General features: G+C 41.0%; 1 protein-coding gene across 2 annotated transcripts in view; it reads right to left on the reverse strand.

The window, feature by feature from the left end:
- EBF2 (EBF transcription factor 2) overlaps positions 1 to 21,939 on the reverse strand; it is a 207,656-nt gene that overhangs the window by 69,426 nt on the left and 116,291 nt on the right. For both annotated transcript variants that reach the window (XM_063726596.1, XM_002818920.6), the window contains one exon: positions 369 to 450. In XM_063726596.1, coding sequence (XP_063582666.1) covers positions 369 to 450 — 82 coding nt within the window. The remainder of the gene's footprint in view (positions 1 to 368; positions 451 to 21,939) is intronic.

Below are 21,939 nucleotides of genomic sequence, written 5' to 3' on the forward strand. Positions count from 1 at the left end.
CTGTTGCTTGCAGAAAATACAGAGAAGCTGCTCTGAGAAATCCCAAGGTGGCTGAATATCAAGAACACGGTTCCTGCTGTGGGCAGCTGTGTGTGCAGTGGGCAGCCCGAGGGCTGAAAATCATATCTCCAGCACCGGTTGGTGCCTCTCCCTGTAGGCCTTTGGCAATGGGGGCAGAAAGCTTAAACACTACAAGATGAAGAAACTCTCAATGCTAGTGGCTGAGGGTCATCGTTTACCATTATCTTTTGTATTGTTAGCAGTAGTAGTGAATAATAATTTTTAAAGAAAAAGAAAATAAAAAGAGTGAGAAGGAGAGAGAAAACAGGATGACTTATTTAACAGGAAAGATCTGCAGGGCCCCTTACCTGAAACCGTCTCATGTCCCTTGGGTTTCCTGCTGTTTTCAAACAATTCTGATTGCACTTGAGGAAAAATTTTAAAAAGAATCTGTGAAGAGAAAGCGATGTGTTACATTTTTCAGTAAACATTTTTTAAGGGAGAATATAGCTGCATTCCATTAGATTTGATTTGAAAGCGATTATATTTCAGATCTGGGGAATTTCAACCTGCCCTGCCTGTGAAGGAACGCTGCTGACCCTCTGCAATTTGCAAATTTGGATGTTTTCAATCTCAAGCCCCAGCACCCGCTTCCCCATCACTGTGGGGGATTGTTAAGCGGTTCACAAGGTGGGCTTTGGTTTGTACACTGGCCCCCGGAGTTTGTAGAGCACTCGTTCTGGAAAAAATTTTTAAAAAGGCTTCAAATGTAGCAGTGACCCCTGCTGTACAGAAAGTCTTGCTCCAGGGTTAAAAATGGCAGGACCTGGCCCCAGAATCCCAGGGCGTCTCGTCTGTGTGGCTCTCCACTGGCCCCAGACACCTTCATGCTCATACGTGAAGGTGGCCTGATATATTCAACCAATGTTTACAAAATCAGAAAACGGTATGTTATCCTCCAAAGACAAAGTCCATCCGTGCAGGTATATGCCACAGTTTTTATGATTAATAAGAAGTGTGAATGTCCTCTCAGATCATGTATAGATTATTCAGAGAAACATGAAAGCACAGAATCATGGTCTGAGGTTAGCATTTGTCATATATATTTCTTGAAGCCAGTATTCTCTCTTAAATGTCCTATCTGTGCAATTTTAAAATTGGGCATCTTTAATCAGGCGACTACGTTAACCAAGAAAAATGGCAGAAGTGGCCTTTCCAGCAATTTACCTAGCTAATGTTTGAAAATTTGTTTCAAAATACAGTAAGTTTTTCATTTATTTCACTTGCAGAGTCCTTTTCCTTAAAAAAAAAAAAAAAAAAAAAAAAAAATCCAGCTTTTGCAGTGTTAAAGTCCCAGGTGAGCTAGGCCTATTTCCCTTTCTGTTACTATGACAACGAAATTTTACCGCAGTCCCAAAGTCCCTTCAGAACTCTCACATCCATGCCTTGAATTAGAACTTTAAAGGAAAAGATATACATTTTCCTCAGGATTTACAAACAAAAATAAGTAGAAATCAACAATGCTTCCAAAAATTCTATTCTAAAGCAATGGTTGGTGAAATGTTCTCATTGCGACGTTCTGATTTTTATTTTTTGTTTAACAATCACACAAAAGAATTAGATAGCTCTCCAATTAAATATATTTATCACTTTAAAAAACTGATGAGGAGATAAACAGTAAATGATAAAGGAGGAGAGAAGGGGAATTGGCTCTTCAGAGTATTTTCTGAGTTTGAGGCTCTTTTACTCTGCTAGAAATATGTGGCCACATGCTCCCATGAATAAGGTTGAGTGTGAATTTGAAAGCAAAAGCTAAATCTTTTTTTCATGATTTTATAACATCTGCTTTTCACTTCTCTCTTTCAGTCTTTTATAGGGTGGGTGGGAAGTTGGGCTTTGCTTCCTGTGCCCCGGAGGTGTTGGGGTCTTTGTGGAAGAGACCTGCGGAAGAATAAGGCAGAGAAAATGTGCGTGGCTGTCCGACCAGTGTTCAAATTCACAACCTGCCGCTGCTTTCTAAACGGCAGTGGCATCTCTGCCCGGGTCATCAGAGTGCGTTAAAAAGGAGAATTGCTTTTATGTGAGTAAAGATTGATCAGAATTCAAACATTTTATTTCTTGAAGGGTAAACATCCCCTCCGTTTGTACACTCGTAGCAGAGTCAGCCACGGACACTCAGAATGCACGCAAATATTGCCTTTTCCCACTCGTGTGTGTTTCTGAATAATAGCCCCCGCTGCACCCCACGCTGGCCCTCAATCACTCCCAGCAACAATTTACGACTTACATTTTTCCCCTGCTAAACCCAAATGGAGGGCTTTTTCTCATTTAGTCCTTGATTTCTGGAAAGTTTTGCCACAACTGGGCTCCTTGTAATGCGTTCTGTGTGTGTTAGACTACCCCCACTCCCCGCTCCAAAATGTATCTGGTGAAAACATTAATGTTCATGAAGGCATTATTATATGAATGGTGTGGTAGGTGGAAAAGTGCAAAAGAGATAAATGTTTACATAAAATCAAATTGATTTAGGGAACCATAGAGTCTGCTGAAAGGCTTTATTCATTTTAAATTAGGACCCTTAACAGTGATTTGGATGGAAAACACCTAGTTTGAATCTTTGCTTGTCTAGGGGGCTGAGTTTGTAACCTACACAGCCCCGTGCACTCTGAGGACTTAGCATTGGGTTCATGAAGGAGAAGGGGAGGTTAAGTGGGAGGAGGAAGAGGGAGGTGAGTGAGAGAAGACAGAAAGAGGCAGAAAGTTCTCTTGCATTATGTAATATCTTCTAAAAGAAGGTATTGCTACTTCTAAATGGCTTGCACCAGAAATTACGGCCTGGGTTTTTTAATATATGGATCTAAAAATTAATTAAAAGAAATTCTGGGGCTTACTGACATCTCCATTTTTTTTTTCCTCTTCCTTTAACTGGTGTCTTCTGGTTCTCCACCCTCCACCCTCTCCATCCACCATGCTCAGGGTCTTGATACAAAACCTTCACTAATCATACCATCCATTTAGCCACGGGGTAACTTACAGGGAACAAATTCTCTCCAAATCCCCTGGGTCTAGATCCCTCCTGAAGCCAGAGCTGCCTGGAAAATGTCAGCACTCTCCACTAAGAAACGGGAAACCCAAATAAATTATGAGATTCAGACCAAATGTGCAGATTATCAGGATGAAGTCTATTTCCACTTTCTCCAAACAATGTTGACCACGTAAATATCATAACCACGGAGCATGCTACACACGACAAAGCTTCTGATCCCATTCTTTAAGAACGAACACTAACAATCACAGGTTTATCCTCGTGTTACGGATGAAGAGGATCGGAAAGAGGAGTCAACACATCAACTCAGAACTTCGGATGGCAATCCGGTCCCTAGGTCAGTGGGGCAGGAGAATGTACCAGAGCATTCCTTTACTGGACAGTTCCAGTGGAAATGCCCCAAGAGTTAGCCTTGACCTGTGGCTACCAACTGACCACAGGACCAAGTTACCTCACATTCATTCTCTTTTAACAAAGGAGTTGAATGGGATCTCTAGGATTCTTTCTAACATTAATATTTTATGACTGCCAAGAAAAATGTACACAGTTGAGAACCTTCCTTCCAAAAAGGGTTACAGTGGGGAAAGAAACCACTAAAACAAGAGACCATGACTTATTGAAATCTGAGTGGATGTGGCAGAGGTGGGAGTGAGGGTTTCTGAGAGGTAGGTCAAACCCACTGAGATAAAACTGTGAAAAATAAATAAGTGGGGAAATAGGACATCCAGGGTGACGCCGTGCCCAGAGTGGGTGGTGCCCTTAGGCTGATGGGCAAATTGTTGGGTGAGTTGCACTGTCCCTTTAGGACCCTTTCTCTCTGCTTCTGAGGCAGGGAGGGTGCTTCAGGAATATCACAGATCAGAGCCACCTACGTAACCTCTAACCATCCTGCACGGTCCAGCAGCTGAACGGTACAGGGGTCACAGAGTGGAGGGAAACACAGTTTGCTGAGTAGCCACTCGCTGCCCAATACACAACACTGTATTTCATTCTCACAACAACCCCATGGGTGACGAATCATCCTACGGCTGGGAAAAACGAAGGCCTCAAGAATTTAAGAAACTTGCCAAAGATCACAAGCTGGTAAGTGGTGAACACAAGGACTGGAGCCTCGATCTTTGTGGCAACAAGCTCCATGTGGCATTGCATGTTTCCTGCACCAATGACACTGCGAAGATTGCTGCACAGCTGGGTGAATACACTAGAAACCATCACATTATACACTTTGAATGGGTGCCCTTTGTAATATGTAAGTTATATCTCAATACAACTGTTATTAAAAAAACACTTCAAAATGGTCTAAAAATGGCACACACACACACACACACATAACAGGAAGAATAAATCAGGAGAAAAGAAAAATGAAAGATTCTGGCTTCTTGAAGAGACTGCATTGTCCCAAGTTGAAATCAGTAGTCAAAGATAGACATATGGAAACATGAAACTAAATGCTTAATATTGAAAACTGCTGAATTCATTTATTTAGTCATTTGATCAATATATATTGTGCTCTGTATGCCAGAAAGTTCAGGCACAGTGGCAAGCAAAGTCCTTGGCCCCAAGGATCCCCCGACCAAACTATTCAAATATGTTTCTCTAGATTCTGAAATGAGTCTGGAGACCCCTGAGTCTATTGCTGAATACCCTCCTCTCCAATCTCTAAAATACTGGAATATCCTGTACTATTCAGGAATACAGTAAAAGTGTGTAGGTGGCTTCCACATGTTTTCCGCCATCCCACCCATCTCAAACTAGATGCACAAATACAGTGCAGAGTTAAGGTTCCGTGGTGGGGACAGGAGGCTTGAAATCACAGGAAAGGTAACTACTTAATATTCTTGCCAGACTCTGGAATTCTCATCAATGGTCTATCACAAAACCCAGCACAATATTTCTCCAGGATTTATGGAAGAGGTCATTCAATTTACCTCCAAATTGGAATGCAAGATCTAGTTCCTCCTTAAAATTTTTAATACAAAAAAAGTCCATAAGGCCAGGCGTGGTGGCTCACTCCTGTAATCCCAGCACTTTGGGAGGCTGAGGTGGGAGTATCACGAGATCAAGAGATTGAGACCATTCTGACCAACGTGGTGAAGCCCCGTCTCTACTAAAAACACAAAAATCAGCTGGGCCTGGTGGCATGCACCTGTAGTCCCAGCTACTCAGGAAGCTGAGGCAGGAGAATCGCTTGAACCTGGGAGGCGGAGGTTGCAGTGAGCCGAGATCACGCCACTGCACTCCAACCTGGTGACAAAGCGAGACCCTGTCAGAAAAAAAAAATAAAAGGGAATTCACATAGAAGGAATGTGAACTTAGTAGTAGTTAACAGCTACCATTATACAGAGTCTCGCTGTATACAAAATACTATGCAAAATGCCTTTCACTTTGAAAACCTAGTTCCTTACTCCCTTAAAAAAAAAGAATCTAATTCTGCCTACCCTGGAAACAACTTCTGCTAAGATAATGGCCACATTTTATACATCACAGAGATGAGAACACCCCAGACTCTCCAAAGACCAAGAGAGGGGATGCTGTATCTGGTTCTCTTTCTCTGCCATGATGGTCACATAAGCAGGCTAGGTCACTAAAGGCTGAGTCAAACATACAGTTGATACGGCCTCACAAACCACCTAGGGACTTAACCACGTGTGTTCATTGATTTTGCAGAAGACACTTTCTGTCTGGATTAGCTGTTAAACCTCCTTGTTTTTAGCCCAATAAATTAAAATACAATTGAGTTTCACTGTTTGTGCATGCCTCTGAAAAGGAGATAGCCCATTTCCCTTAAAACACTCTCATACCATTTCTGAGAACTATGCAATACAGGGATAGGCTGGGTCATAGAATCACATTTGAAAGGAATGGGCAGTTGCCTCTCTCCTTCCAAGATCCTCTCCACAAGTTTACATCCTTTGGGGGATTAGGCAATCCAAGTTCTCACACCAGACTGAGAAGCCTACTGGGTGGCCACACCCATGAGTTCATTTTCTCACTCTGAGAACGACCCTCATAGCAACTCACTCAGCTTTGTATGGTAGGAAAACTCGCAAGTGATTGCTTTCCACTTGAGACCAGAGAAAATCTCAACGATGGTGTTCCAGTTGTTATCTAGATCTTAACTGGAATATCTTCTTTGACCCTTCCAACAACAGAGAACATTCTTTCCTCCTTCAAGATCCCCCAGCAGAGTCTACACCCAGGCAGCCCTAGGGAAGGTGAAGGTTAGCAGTGGGACCCAGCCTTGGCCTGGAGATGAAGTGCCCTGGATACATCTATTGGTTGTTGAGGTGTCAGCCCAGGCTACAAAGGGCCCTGAAGCTTTTAAGATCTTGTGAAGACTCTGACTAAAGTCCACAAGAATGAAAAGACTCCAGGAGGTCAAGCTCCCAATGGGCTCTTGTTACACCCTACAGTAACTTGGTGATGACGCATCTGAGAACACTTGGCTTAGTGTTTGAGATCTGCTTGGCAAGATGGTGGCTAGCACAAAAGCCCAAGAAGATTCATGGAAAGGAAAGATGACTTAATAGTTTTGACTTACTGGCTTCTTTAGGCTTAAACGAAATGAAGTTTAAACTCATTTTTGTAAGCTGATGTTCTATTGAATCCATTTAGTTAAACAATCCCTCAAACTGTAAAAATAAACACATGAACAGAAGAGGTATAGAATCTTTAATCTCCATAGACATTCCTAAGGCAGGGACTTATTACGATTAAGGCTTGTTCACCCAGATTATTTCAATAAAAGGCCATTTAAGATCTGAAAAATTTAACTTTACAGAAATGTTTTAAGCGATAAATTTTCTTATTTCCAACTACACTCAACTTCTCAAATTCCTCTTGCCTAAAAGACTATGATGAAATAATAATTATAATTAATAATAGCCTATATTCGTTGAGCTTATATGATTTGCCAGGTATGATTTCATGTAATCTTTTCAACTTTGGGAGGAGGAAAATTAACATCCCCACCTTACAGAGGAGATAAACAAGATTCAGAAAGGTTAAATGACTTGCCCAAGGCAAAACAGCTAGTAAGCAGAAAAAATAAGAGTGGAAGTAGTCTGTCTGACTCTTAGCAAAATGCTGGTCTGCTGGGAGTTTGGCCAAGCTTTGGGAAAAAAAAAAAAAAAAAAGGCTGAACATGTTGCCATGCGGCACTGTTTCACGGGACAACTGCCTTACTGATCCACATGGGGGAATCCTGTCATTTTCCTTCTCTTCTGCTGGAATGAGAGTGGAGTCCTTCATGTTGCAAAACAAAACAAGCAAACAAATAAAAATGTCTACCATTCCTATCAGGGAGTGCACTCTCTAGAAGTTCTGTGACTATTTTAGAGGACGCAAAGGATAAGATAAATAAATCTATCAGATATTCAGAAAACAAAACTTCTCAAGAACCCAAATTGTCCAAAGATGGCATAGCCCAAATAGCTTCAGCCTTTTGAAAAAAAAAAAAAAAAGATTACTCAAGTGCATGAGGAAGATTCAGGGCCATTTGTCTATCAAGACGATGGGAGGGAAAAAGCTGAAAATCAAACATGGAACGAAAGAAGTTGAATTAAATCTTGGAAAACATTTTTTGGGAATCAAGTCACCAAGGCTAAATTTTGGAAGCATTTACCAAAGGGACAGAGCAGGATCTCCATGATGGAGATTTTTAAATAGACCAGCAAGCTAATGCCTTTGGTAGCAGATAATTTCAGTCCAATATGCGGCAGCTAATTGGGGTGTCCATACCAAGCCCACGTGATTTCACAGCTTCTGCAGTGGCGATAATGATGATGATTTAATTTTTACTGTAAAAATTAGGGACTTTCAGTAACAATTAAAGACCTTATGGCCAGGCACAGTGGCTTACATCTGTAATCCTAGCACTTTGGGGGCTGAGGCAGGCTGATCACCTGAGATCAGGAGCTTGAGACCAGCCTAGTCAACATGGTAAAACCCAGTCTCTACTAAATATACAAAAATTAGCCAGGTGTGGTGGTGCACACCTGTAATCCTAGCGACTTGGGAGGCTGAGACACGAGAATCACTTGAACCTGGGAGGCGGAGGTTGTAGTGAGCCAAGATTGTGCCACTGCACTCCAGACTGGGCTACAGAGTGAGACTCTATCTCAAAAAAAAACCCCCAAAAACAAAAAAACAAAAAACAAAAACAAAACAAACAAACAAACAAAAAACACCTTTCAAGGCCAATAGTGAGGACTAGTTATTCATGCAAAGTGTTTGGGTAAATGCCTGGTACAAAGTAAGTCTGCTTCTTCACCTTTTGCTACACATAGGTATGATCCCTTCCCATGTATTGCCCCTTTCTCCCCCATCACATTTTAAAACAGCCCATTTTCCAAACAAAATTATTCCAGAAGGAGTTGTCACAAATTTAAATCTGGTCCTCTCTGCCCTGCTTATCTCTCCAATATTAATATGTACTACACTGGAAGAACTTCCCTCAATTTTTAAGAGAGATAGTAAAAGAAAAAAAACCACACATGTAATTAATCCCCTCTCACAGATAGTAGGGGAGAAAACGACAACAAAAACACAAAAAATGGTGGATGGGAGTCCTCATTCCTGTTTTCAGTAAACTCTGGCCAGCAAAAGAATTCAGAGCTACCCACACAATATGCTGGCTTCTGACTGGCAACAGGCCCCATCGAGTCACTTTCTATTCCATGCTCAAGTCCCTGGAAGTGGCATTTCAGTTTGGCAAGAGCTCCTTCATTACTCAACACACTGACTTCTGAGTAGAATCTGCTGCATTCATTTAGACATCAGGAAGGGGCTACTTCCCCCACTATGTAAATCTGACTCCCTGACTCCATACCGATAGACTTCATTTCAAAGGAATTTCATGATTTCCTCTGAAGGGAATGTCTCCCATAGCCCAAGTGGCAAGCAGTTGACTGTAAACAGCCGCTGAAGTGCAAAAACAAGGGGCCAATTTGATTCTCCACTTATTTCTGATTGGTAACTACAGTTTCTGAGGACCTGGGGTTAGATGTTGGGAGGTTTTTGTGTGTTTGTGGTTTTGGTTTTTTTTCCCCCCCTTCTATATTCAGACGCATCTTCATTCTCCTGAATTCTATTCCTCGACACCATGAGGCTCACAGGGAAAAAAATCTCCAAGGAAAAGTCCTTGTTTTTGCACTCAGATAAAAATCTGACACCATTAATGAAAATAATAATTGAATTCTTTGGACTTGAATTGGAATGAAACACACACTAAGAGCATGTTTGTAATTCTAATTGTTCTCACAAAATGTCTTTGGAGGGCTCTTTGCAAAGCACAAGGTTCCATCTTTTCCTTTTTAGTAAAAGAAACAACCCATGTCCTCTTCTTTGCCCTTATCCTTTCCTCTGTCTTCTCATCCAGAAAAGAAAAAAGAACTCAGCAAAACTGAATCATATTATGGACTTCCTTGAGAAAAAAATCTTTCCGTGAGACTTCAGAATCAGAATACAAATCTATTTCCCTTTCCAGTACCATGACTCTCGGGTGAAGGAGAGAAATGAAGTTATAGTCAGCCATCAGCTTAATGGGTCCTCACCGTCCCATTTCCTCAGCACCCCTTCCCCATCCTTCCTTCCCCATCCTTCCCCTCCCCCTCCCATTCTCTGCCCTCCCGGCAGAGCTCATCTATGCAAGGCTGAGCAGTGAACACCAATTACACCCAGAGCCCTTTGCTGCTGCCTGGTCCGCTGGTTTTACTGTTTTGCCAGATGGTTGAGGCCAATGTGTAAAACTCTCTACCCTACCATTAATTCATAACTCGGTAATAACTTTCCCACGACTCCAGGAAATTGAAATGGAGTGCAAATGTGGAGATTTGGAAAGGGACTCAAGGTTGGACAACTATTTCACACCTGCCAGAACAGATACCAGTGAGACAAAAAGATACCCCTATTTACCCAAGCTGGAGCATTACTTTCCCTGAACTAAGGCGGAATGACGCAATATGCAATGCTGGAGAAAGTGGCGGACAAAGTTCAGAGTGTGGGCTTCTCCTGGCATCATTTTCTCTCTGCAGTTTTCAGCTTTCTACCTATCGCACCTATGGGTTCACTCTCCAATGACCTTGAGATTGTGCATCTATGTAACGTTATATTCTTATGACAGATTCATAGATTAGCAGATATGAGTGCATTCTCTTGCTAAGACAGGACACCATCCAATGTTTGTTAGCATCATTAAACTAAAACTGACTTTTCACCTGCTCCCATACCATATGCAGCTGCAAATTTTTAAATTAAACTATGAAGCCATGCATAAATTTACATATATTACAGACTAGCCTCTCCATTTAACATGCAAATGTACTCCAATGTTTCAGAACACCTTCTGTCGCTAATTAATTTGCTGAATTATAATTAGACTAATCCTGCATAATTAATAAGCACAGATTTTTTTTTAATTTGTAAGCAGCTTGAGGAGATCATTCACTTCCTTCTATAAACTGCTAAGTAAGTGTTAAAAAAAATCTGGAAAGAACATGTGTGAAAAGGTATGTTTGATGTCGCATACAAACTCAAACTAGCGTGGAAGATACAGAAGTCAGTATTGATAAAGGTACATATTTGAAGCCAACATTCAAACAATCAAAAAAAATCATATCCAGAGGATGGGGACTAATTCTCCCTTTGTCTCCTTGTATATAATGTTTTATTCTTTGCCTTCTATCCGTCGGATCTTCCAAGATCACAGAGGCGGGAAAGGATTAAAGTAACCGTATGTTGTATTAGGAGAGATAATGATATTAACACTCCACTGTATATCAAAACACTCTGTGCATGCTGGGTGCTTATAAGCTCCTTTGATGGTATTTGGAATCATTTTCATTTTGGCTGCCAAAAACACCCGAGATCCATCTAGTGGAAACAATTAAGTTCCATTAGGACTGTATCCATTCGGTAATTATTACAATGAAAGGTCCCTCTTTAATGCTGGAGAGTGGAGTCTCAAAGAAAAGTATGCATCTGTGCACTGAAAAATGTGAAAACTATAGAGTTTTCCAACCAAGCATCAAGCTTCATTTTGACTCCCAAAAATAAACCAGGATCAACAGAGCTCAAGGTTTGAGTAGGTCACTTGTCAGAAAATTCAGAGCAGGATGGGAATCTGGAAGGGCAAGGGAAGCTTAGTGGTCATGCAAGTTGAGGAAGACTCCAGAAAGAAAGTAGGAAATGCATGTTCTGGCAAGGAGAAGTCAGTCAAACTTCAAAAAGAGGAGAAATATAAATTTAGAGCAAATAGAGAGCTCCTGGCCCTTCCACTCAGCTAAGTCACTATACTATCAGTGGCCAAAAGATTAAGTCAAAAAGATGAAGCCATTTGAAATGTGTCTAGCTTTCTATTAATTCAGTTTTTTACAGTGAGTCTATAAATAGAAACTTCTGAAGAATGGAAACCATTTTCCCAGGCTCATTACTGTACTAAATACACCTTCTCAATACCAGGCAGCTAAAAAAAAATTTTTTTTTTAAACAAAGCTACAAGATAAGCTAGCTTGGGAGTTGAGAAAGTTGAAAAGTACACCAGCACCTTGGAGGCTGTTGGCCAAAGCCGGGAGCAGATGCCAGGGGCACTGTTTCAGCTTCTTCCCTGAAAGACGTTCATGTGAGCTGCCTTCTCTTCTCCTTATCTGGAAGGAGAACCCGGGACAGCAACCTCCTGGGGCTATCTATTGCAACAACTAACTCAAGTGCAAAAAATATTTTGAAAGCACCGGGAAAAGGTTGTCACAGGTTTTCAGGGTTAAGCAATGTTATTACTTGGGTAGTTTGGAAACATAACACTTTTGGAGAGTTTTTATATGCCAAACCATAGCTTTTGCATCAGTGCCCATCTAAAGAGATTAAATGGTTCAGGAATTTTTTTTTTTTTTTAAGCCTCAAGGAAAAAGAGCTTTCTGTGTTCTAGTAGTTTCTCAAAGGAACATGACAGCAGCTGGAATAATAAGACTAATAAGAGGCCAAAATTATTTTCTCTCAAAAGAATACACAAAGGGTCGTGGAAATCTTTAATAATGTCCTCACCTTTCAAGAAAAATCATTCGAAAGTGTTATGCTTTTCTTTCAGATTCCTCATATCCCATTTTGAGTGGTTATAATAGGAGGCCTGGTTTCTCTGTAGTCAGGAACATGTGCGCGTCTATTTTTATAAAGCAAGAAAGTGCTTAATGGTTAAACTCACAGGGTGAAATGGAGGCTTTCGCCACTTCCTCCATAAAGCACTGGCCTGAGACTAGAGCAGAATTGAGAGTCAGAAAGAGCTAGGCAGGTCCTTCAAGCAAGTCCCACCTATTGACAGGCAAGAGGTTTTGCTGAAGTTGGGTTTGGGGTTGTGTTTCATTTGGCTATTTTCTCCAGGTTTGCCCACCCCATTTCAAACTATGTACTAGTGAGAGCAGGTGGAGAGAAAGCGATTGTGACCCACGCAGAGTTAGTTACCTTTTGAGTAATTCCTAATCAGCTATGAGGGAGAAAGAAATTTGGTGGCATTTAAGCAATAAGGTGTAAAGCAGTTAGTTAACAAAGCTGCACTTTGGCTAATGGATTTTTTTTTCACCTAATATACAATTCCAGGAAATTTCTCTAATTTTAAATTTTGGCAGGAGGATTTTCCTCCATTCACCTCACTTCTAGTTTATTCTTGTGATTCAGTCTCTCTGCCTCCTCCTTTCTCGCCTATCTTTGCTCTCTCCCAGGTGTCCAAATTCTGAATGATGTAGTGTGCTTTTTTTATGTGCTACCTAAAAGTTGGTGGGGGAGGGGAGCAGTAAGTTGGGAAGAAGGGATGACTGAAATAGAGAAATCGAGATGGTAATTACAGCTAGGCTCAATTTTATCTGAAAACTATGGTGGCTTGCCTCCACTTCAGCCATGAAGATCCACATTTACAGTTCACATAACCTTTGTGCCAAAAAAAAGAAAAAAGAAAGCACCTGTAGGCTAACAGGTAGCAGTTGGTACATATGGAATTATCATTGGCTATTAACACTGGGTGAGGTATCATATTAGCCACTTTCAGATGCATTTGCCAAACTCATGTAAAAATATAAAACCAGGTATTTCAATATTCTTTCATTCCCTAAGCAAAACAGATTTTCTTATATTACTCATAGTAGAGTCAGCCGGCTTTCATTAGAATTTTTTTAACTTTTTTTTCCTTAAAGAAGAACTAAACCTAGATGATATAAAAGAGAAACTGGGACAAAAATCAGGTCAATAATTTGATACAAAAGGCATTCAGATAAGGCTAATAATATTCCAGACTGTAGTCAACAAAGCAGACAATGATCACATCGGTCTAAGCTCTACCCAACCCCTATGTCTATACAAGGTTCCAGGAATCAGGAATCAGTTATTTGTTCTTTTTGTCATTCAAACTTTATTGATCCTAAAGCCTCTATTAACTCTATGGGAATTATCAACTTTTTGGAGGTTTCCACACCTTACTACCAAAAATGAAATCTTTCTTTTAAATATACCACAAGAGAATGTTATCTGTTTCACGTTTCTTTATTCTCTGTAACACCATTGCATTTTGTGCTAACTCTGGTCATCTTGCAGAGGACACTACCTAATTAATTTTTACTTTGCTCCTAAGTAGATGTCCAGAATCTCTTCTTTCATTTTCTCTTTAAAAAATTGCTCCTCAAATGAAACGTCTCATGGGAGAACCAGAGCTTACACCAGACCTGAGCACGCTCCCATTGGGAACAGGTGCCAGCCCTGGGCACTGCTTCTGTGCACCTGGAATTTCTAATCTTTCTTCCCATGCCATATCACGTTGTTGCTCAGAAATATGCTGGATTCTTGGAACAAGGTGAAACTGAGCCACCTTGTTTCAAAAATGGAGGTTAGGCATGAAATCTCCCCTCCCATTTGGAGTCACTAGGATTTCTCACTCCGGGTTCAAAGAAAGGCTCAATGTAAATGGGGCAGATTCATGGGACTCCCATAAATCAGCCCCGCTTTGCTGAAAACCAGAACCTGAGTTTATGTTGAAGTTTCAAAAGTGCTTGGCTGAGCCCAGCCCAAACTTCAACTTTCCAAATAACTTCCAAACTGATGAGGCTATTTTTGCTTTAAAAAAAAAAACCACACACACCTGGTTTTATGTTACACAATGTTTTATAAATCTGCATTTATAAATCTGCATAATTTCTAAAAATTAGCATTTATTTTAGGTACTTATTCCTACCCTTCATCAAATGACATTGATTCTCAAAGCCTGGTGCAGTAGAAATGTGTTTCTACACAGTACATTCACTTAAGATCATATAATAAGAATGAGTCAAATAAGAAAAGCTTTCTTGAGGAAAAGAATGTGGGGCTTTTAGATATCTACATAGATCCTAAACTTTAAAATAGTTCAGCCACCCATTTCCTCTGCCAGAACAGATATCATTATTAAGTCAACACATTCACATCCATATATATCATAAAAGGCAGGGTAACACAAAAAATATAAAAGTTGCATCTAGTCCCCAAAAGTTGAAACTTTCAGTGTCACTGGCTCTGTCACCTTCTACTGCCTTTGAAAGGAGTGCTGATAAACCAAATGAGCCTTCTCAAGCTGTTTTTGGAATGAGGCAGAGAATTAAATAAATGACAAATGTTTCAACATCAGTGGTGGGGGAAAGGCCTAAATGACACGCTCAGTATCCAATAATCTGCAAAAGCCAGAGACCGTTTTACTGACATGATTCTTTCCGACCCTGGAGTTTAGAGTTGGGTTTGTGGTTTCTCCCTACACGGTGAATAATGGAATACAACTACTAAAGGAATAAAAAAAAAAAAAATACATCCCTTGGAGAATCAGCAGCTGACCTGGAAGTAAAACATCTCAGCCCTTCACTCAGAGGCCACAGAGCCTGTTCTGCTTTCTCAGGGAGTTGCCAGGACTCAAGAGAGCAGCAGGACAGGGTCCGGAAGCATGGGAAAGAGACAGCCACAGGTCCCTTGGGAAGGCGCACCGTGGAGTCGCCCCAGCCGCGCTGGGAGAAAGGCCACTCTGGGCAGGGATCTGACATCAGGCTCTCCCTGGCAAGCCTATAGGCCCAGAAATGGCCCAGAGAGGCCTGTGGCCCAACACCATGGTAAGGAAATCATCTAGTTTCATACATGAGTCAGAGCTCCTCATTCAACCCAAATTGAAGCTACAATTCCACCATTCGTCCTGGTAGAACCCTGCCTTGAATTAAGACAGAACCTGAAAAATCACGCCCAATATTTTTGTTTTCTTCACCATCTCTCAGCTTGCCAGGGTGATCACATCAAAATCATGCTGAACACACAACCAGGCAACGATTCTATTGTAAATGTATACACATATATATGTCTATAAAAAAGCAGATTTCATCACTCCTAGTGATAAGCCTGCTTCCAGTTTTGTTTTGTTTTGTTTTGTTTTGCAATACTAGCTCTAAACTGATCAAAAGGTGTTCCCATCTCCCTGCTTCGTTAGCCAGGGCCGTGGGCACAGGAGCATTTTTTATTCAAATTTGATGGAATTCAACCAAAGGGCCTAGTGAGGGCCAGGTCATGGTTTTTCACAATTTTTCCTCATCTGGAAGTTTATTATTCTGTTAGGAATATTTTCTAACTCAAGACAACAATAACAAAGCCTTTTTTAGTAGACAAAGCTAGGCCAATTGACTTTGATAATTTTTTTAATGATAAAGCAGTTAGCGGATTAATTTTGTTCTTAGCTCTTTTAACCCGGGCTGAATGTTTATGCTTCTCCTAATGAGATGATGCATTGAAAAGTGAAGATAAATGTCATCTACTTTTCATGTGATCTATAAAATTAATCTCCCATGCTTATGTTAATACCGATAATGTAATGTAGGAGGCAGTGTGACCTAGAGGATAAAACTTAAGAGGAAGGCACTCATGTTCAATTACAGTTTATATTACTGACAATATTTTCACCTCTCTGTGTCTCACTTGCCTACTCCCGTCCCTCATACAAGTTCCCTCACATATCTTCCCTGTAGAATTGGGTAATGCCTCTGAGAGATGCTGGGAGAATTACTTAGGTGCTTTGGGAAACAACGTAAAACACCTTTTAGAACTTTCTTGTGAAATAGCAGATATTGTTAATGTTCCTACCGTAGAATCAGCCTCTGGTAAGTAACCATGACACACTTAGCAATTGTGTTCCTACTCAGTAAAAGTGATCCTCCCCAGAGCTTAGGCAAGTGACCCCCCACCCACAGGGTTCTGTTTATTTCCAGAAAATAAATTACACGGAAGGAGGACGCGATGGATGGTAATTAAGTCACCAAGTTAAGGAGGGATCAATGCTTACACTTTAGGAGTTAAACGAAAAGCTGATTACATCAGGAAGGAATTCATGTTCTGTATTCAGCTGTAAAATAAACTGGGAGTTTTGTGTTTGGTGTCTGAAACATCTTTGGAAACACTAAATCAATGTAATATCAATAATTGCCAGATATATGCTAGATTAAATGAACCAACGCAGATAGCTTTGTTCACAGAGAAAACAGGGCCAAATGGCTTTCATTAGCATGACTAATCCCGAAGTTCTGTGGTTTGATGATCAGACGTCTAAACCTGAGTTTTGATTCTTGCAAATATATGATTTGGCACAAGACATTGCAAGTCCAGCTATTTCTGCACCTTTAACATACATGCTGAATATCAGAGCAGCAATGTGACACTTAAAGTGCCTATATAGCTACAATTGTACCCACTGATGCCCAGAAACACACCAGATGCACAGAAAATAAGGAATTCACTCTTTAACACAGGACTGAGCCTTTTCCCAGACCTGTTTTTAGGTGCTTTGGAAACACCTGCTTTGGCCCTGGGGAGACAATCTTAACAGGAGTTTCAAAAGCCAGTCCTATTCTCACAGCTCCCCAGCAGCTCTGTGACCCTGGTCATTTTCCTGTTGTTGGGATTACAGAACCGAGTGGGGCACTACACTCAGGAGCCTGGTGGTATTTTCACCTCAGTCCCAAGAATATTCTTCTCCATTTTTTGGAAATTCTGACATCTTTTCCCTTGTAACTCTTGCAATTTTGAAGAGTTATACTTATGACATATTTTATCCCTAAATAGTCCTGAGAACTTCAGAAAACCCAGGGTACACAGAAGGAGCTGAGAGGGGTCATCAGAGTGACTTGTGAGGACAAAAACAGGGCAATGGGTCAAGAGTCTTGGATTCCACCAAGAACCTGAGGTGCCTTACAGTGAGTGTATCATGCAGACATACAGCAAAGTGTCAACAGAGCACCTGAAACCTTGCAGAGGGGGCTCCGAGTAAATTATCATTTGTCAGCCTTCATTTCTCTAATTTCTGAGTGTATGCTGTCACCCCCCAACCCACCATCACATCACTTCAGCCAATCCTCGTGAATGCACTTCAGCTGCCTTTGTGCAGTGCGTGCATGCATGTGTGTCTATGCATGTGTGTGTGTCAAAGCCAGGAACACAGAATCACTCTTTGGGGCCTCATCACTGGGCAGCCGAGCCTCTGGACAGTCTTCTTCGGAGGTCTGTGCAAACTTCGGGTCAGAGCAGCTGCCTGTGAGTCACGATGGGCTGTGGGGCCTCAAATCCCTTCACAGCCGATCTGGGGCAAAGGAGAAAGCATTCAGCTTTTTCATTTTCATAATAGAAAGGAAGATTTTTTGCAGAGCCCTTATAGCCTGTGTGGGGGAATGCTTTTTAAAGGTCAAATGTGACTATCCCTGTATTTGGGTTTGGAAATTCACAGACTCTGATTATAAATATTGCTGAAGTGCAACTGATATGTGCAGGTACCAGCCAATTCCTTGATATGCCCCCTTTTGTCTATTTCTTTGCTATCCCTCAGCCCCCAAGTCCCAATAAGTGTTCTAAAGAGTCTTGCCTCAAACACGTGGTCAGCTCGAAGGGCTTAAGGGAACTAGAGAACTATGAGTCCTTCTACCGTGAAGCAAGACCACCAGGTGAGGGCTCTGTGTCCCCAGGTACCAGTGGGCCACAATACAACACGGGAGGGAGATCTGGTTGCTCTCTCCGTATGGTGGCCTGGTTGAGAAGTCGAAGGTTTCTGTGTATTCTCTGGCCCTGAATCCAAGGCAGGCTGGCTGCCCCACTTTCACTGGTGCCACTGGGAAAAGACGGTATTTTGGAAACATTGTGTCGGGCTTGGGATGTGTCTCCTCTCACCCCCACCTTTCTAATAATCTTCCCAAGGTGGCTAAGAAATAATAAACTATTGCTTAGATGAGATAATGATCAAGTCTCTAAGGAAATAGCTCAGAAAGGTGAAGACTCTTGCCTCTGTGAGCTGGACATTGGTTTTATACTTTGAAAATGTGGATGTATCTTTGTCTCTATGCATCACCTTCTCTGACTCAGAGTGTGCAGTATTGAGGGTGTCCATTTAGTCAGAAAGTCTGCATATTGATCCCATCTCTATGACACTCATTGATTCCTCCATATGTTCCACTTTGTCAAAGTCCAGGCATAAAAACTCCCAGAAGCATGAGTCCTCTCCACATTCCCAGGCTCTTTCCGAAGAGATTTTACTACCATTCAACACAGACAGGAGTTGATTTCTCAGCAAGACTTTGAAAGTACATTCGAGAGTTCTATTCATCACCTTTGAGGCAATGTAAATTCAGCAAACTGCCCTGAAGTTCTGAGCAAAGGATCTCCAATAGATCAGATTATCCCCCTGGAATGAAGGAGAAGTCCACATGATCTTTTCTGGGCCAGCAAGAGGATTCAGAAGTCCAAGGATTCCATAGATGAAAGAGAGTTTCAGGATTGCGATGGTTAGTTCTTGTCAACATGGCTGGGTTCTAGCACAGTTACTTAATCCAACACTAATCTAGGTGTTACACTGAAGGTACATCTACAAATTGGTTGACTCTAAGTAGAGGAATTACCCTTGATAATGTGGATGGGTCTCATCCAATCAGTTGAAGGCCTCAAGAGCAAAAACTGAGGTTTCCTGGAGAAAAAAAATTCTGCCTCAAAACTGGAGCATTGACTTCTGCCAGGGTTTCCAGTCTGCTGGCCTGTCTCATGAATTTCAGACTTGCCAGCTCCCACCCCACAATAAGCCAATTCCTTATCTCATATATATCTAGATATCATGTATTTATATATCTAGATATCATATATATTTATATATAATACCTATCGTGTATATTATATTATATATACATCATGTATATTATATATCATATATAATATACATGATATATATACATTTCCTATTGGTCCTTTTCTCTGGAGAACCCTGGCTGATTCAAGGACCAACAGGAAATTTCCTCTCTAGAGAGAACTTCTATCACTATAGAAACTTGAAAACACAAAAGAACCTAAAACCACCAAATAACGTGGTCCTTTCTGCTAGGGTGGGCAACTCCTGCTGGAGTTCCTGGTGCACATTAAACCTCACAGGAGCTTCCCTCTGAGTGTTAGAAGAGGGGACAGGGGAGAGGATGGCAGAGGAGTCCTGTGATTGGCTTGGCTATGGCCTTAGAACACTCTTATTTGTATATATCAGGCTAAAATGTACTCAGTTGGAACTTAAGTCCTAAACAGTGTGGGGTTTATATGATATTGTTATTATAGTGCAGAAATAATTAAAGTGTGTCAAGTTTTGCATTTTTTAAAAATCTTCTCTGAGAAATCCCCTACTTTTCTACAAGGATTTCATAACTCTAATAAGAAAGCCCGGTCATGAATAAAACCTGGCCCACATTGCCTCAGGAAAAGCCCAGAATGTATTTACTCCACTTGATTAAAATAGAAATATATATATTATAAAAAAGTCCATCAAATAAGGAACACGGCTTGTCTCCTCTCCTATCCTCCACACAAAGGTAGCCAAAACTTTCAGAATCTGTCAGAAATGGGTTTCCCCTAATTAAAAGGGAAAAGGAATAAATTAGAATCTGGCAAGAGTAAGTTTTTCTTTAGGTTGAATTCATACTGAAAAAAATTAAAAGTACAGCTAGTGTGGATTCCTGAGACATGTACCCACTCTCTTTAAACTGTTGGCATCTAAGGTGCACACGCTGGATTTCCACATACTGCAGGAAGAGAAGAACCTCTTAGAAACCTGGTCTTCATAAACTTAAGGCTTATCTGGGTTAGCTGCAAGAGACAGCAAGAGAACCCATGCAGATCTTTCATATGCTCCCATCTGACTCATTCCCTGTCCTCTTCTCCCCATGACCATTCATGCCCCAACTTGGCCCAGAAACCAAATGTGAATTTTCTATTTCCCACCTCAGCACTAGTCCATGCCAGGACACCAGCTGACAATTTCTTGGTTTTATTGTCAATAGCTGTACCATGTGATCAATTACTGTCTTCACTTAGAACAAAGCCAGAGCCCAAGAATATTTATATTTTACCAATATGTGCCTGTTACAAGAGAAGGAAATATGAGTTATTAACTTTTTATGTGAATTCAGAGTTTAACAACGGAAATATGTACAAAGAAGCTTCAAATGGAGTATTTACTGACATTCCTTATACGTGACAGGCACTAGGCTACATGGGATAATGATTAATAATAAAATGATTTTTAAATGAAAAGAAAAAAAAACCAGGGAGATGGAGAGGAGAAAGGAACTAGAGGACATCTCTTTCCACCACGAAGTGGACCAGGCTTGGCCAAACTACAAACAGACCAGCAAAGAGTTCCTACTTGCTACACAGGAGGGCCCTAACGTGCAGAATGCTTTCGAGGATTAAACAAAATCTCATGTATTAAGTGCTGACATAGTGAGATGCCTCTATCTCCACACTCAATAACCAGGAGTTGTATTATATTATTATAATCAGTTCAAAAAGAACTATGCAGACAGATTTCAATGGAAAGTAACATTACAACTAATAAGAGTGAAGAATACAACTAATGCTTCCTCAGTGTTGAGCAGCGATCTGCTCGAGTTGATTCATTTAAATACTCACGACAGTCCAGTGAGATATTATCGCATCAATATCCCTATCTTACACAGACAAGGAAACTAAGGTTAAGGAACTTGCACAAGGTCACACAGCTACGAGATGGTGGAGACGGGATGTGAACAGGGCATCCTGGCTCCACAGTTTGCTTGTTTAAAACACACTGTCCTAATCCAACTCCTGTTAGAGAGAGAAGTAATCAGTGCAAATTTTTTCCTTCTGAAAACATTTTGTCAGGGTCTATGGTGACTTAGAGCACTTAGTACGATGCTTATTGAGAGCAGACACTTGACGAGGCTTTTTATTGTGGGCTTACTCTGTTTTTAAGGCAAGGAGCTTCTCTATTTCAAGATTTTTTCACTATGTGCCTTCATTCCTTCCTATTGGGTACTTTTTTTTTCCCACTTTTGAAATCTTCCTTAATAAACATGTGTGCTTAAAAAAGATGTTCTAAGTTCTATTCCTCTTTCAGAGCACACACAAATGCTATCTCCCTTGTAAGTCAGGATCCTTTGGTCCACAATGACTCCCTCCTTGGGATGTCTAAACACACGTGAGGAAGGTCATATTGATCCTGGTTGAGTCTTCACAGCCTTGTTCTCCACACACCTACTTCCCCACCACTGAGCTCGCAGGCCTGGCTCAGATCCGGGTATCAGTGGGAAAATGGCAGAATTGTGGTAGAAAGGGCTAAGGTTTACACACGACAGAGGGGGAAAAACAGAAGGGAAAAAGTAAGGGGGAGAACTGGGGAAGAACAATGGAGAATGAGGGTTATAGACTTTAGGGTGGCTGATGCAGGAGCCGAATGGAGAACAAAATAATGAGGCAGTATCTTATGAAGTGAATTTTCTATAATTACTTCAATGTTCTTTGAAAAATGCAGAGAAAACTAGAACCGCTTTCAATTACTTTCAGCTGCTGAAATGTTTGGGTGT

The sequence above is a fragment of the Pongo abelii genome, chromosome 7 (genome assembly GCF_028885655.2).
Source record: "Pongo abelii isolate AG06213 chromosome 7, NHGRI_mPonAbe1-v2.0_pri, whole genome shotgun sequence".
Lineage (NCBI taxonomy): Eukaryota > Metazoa > Chordata > Mammalia > Primates > Hominidae > Pongo > Pongo abelii.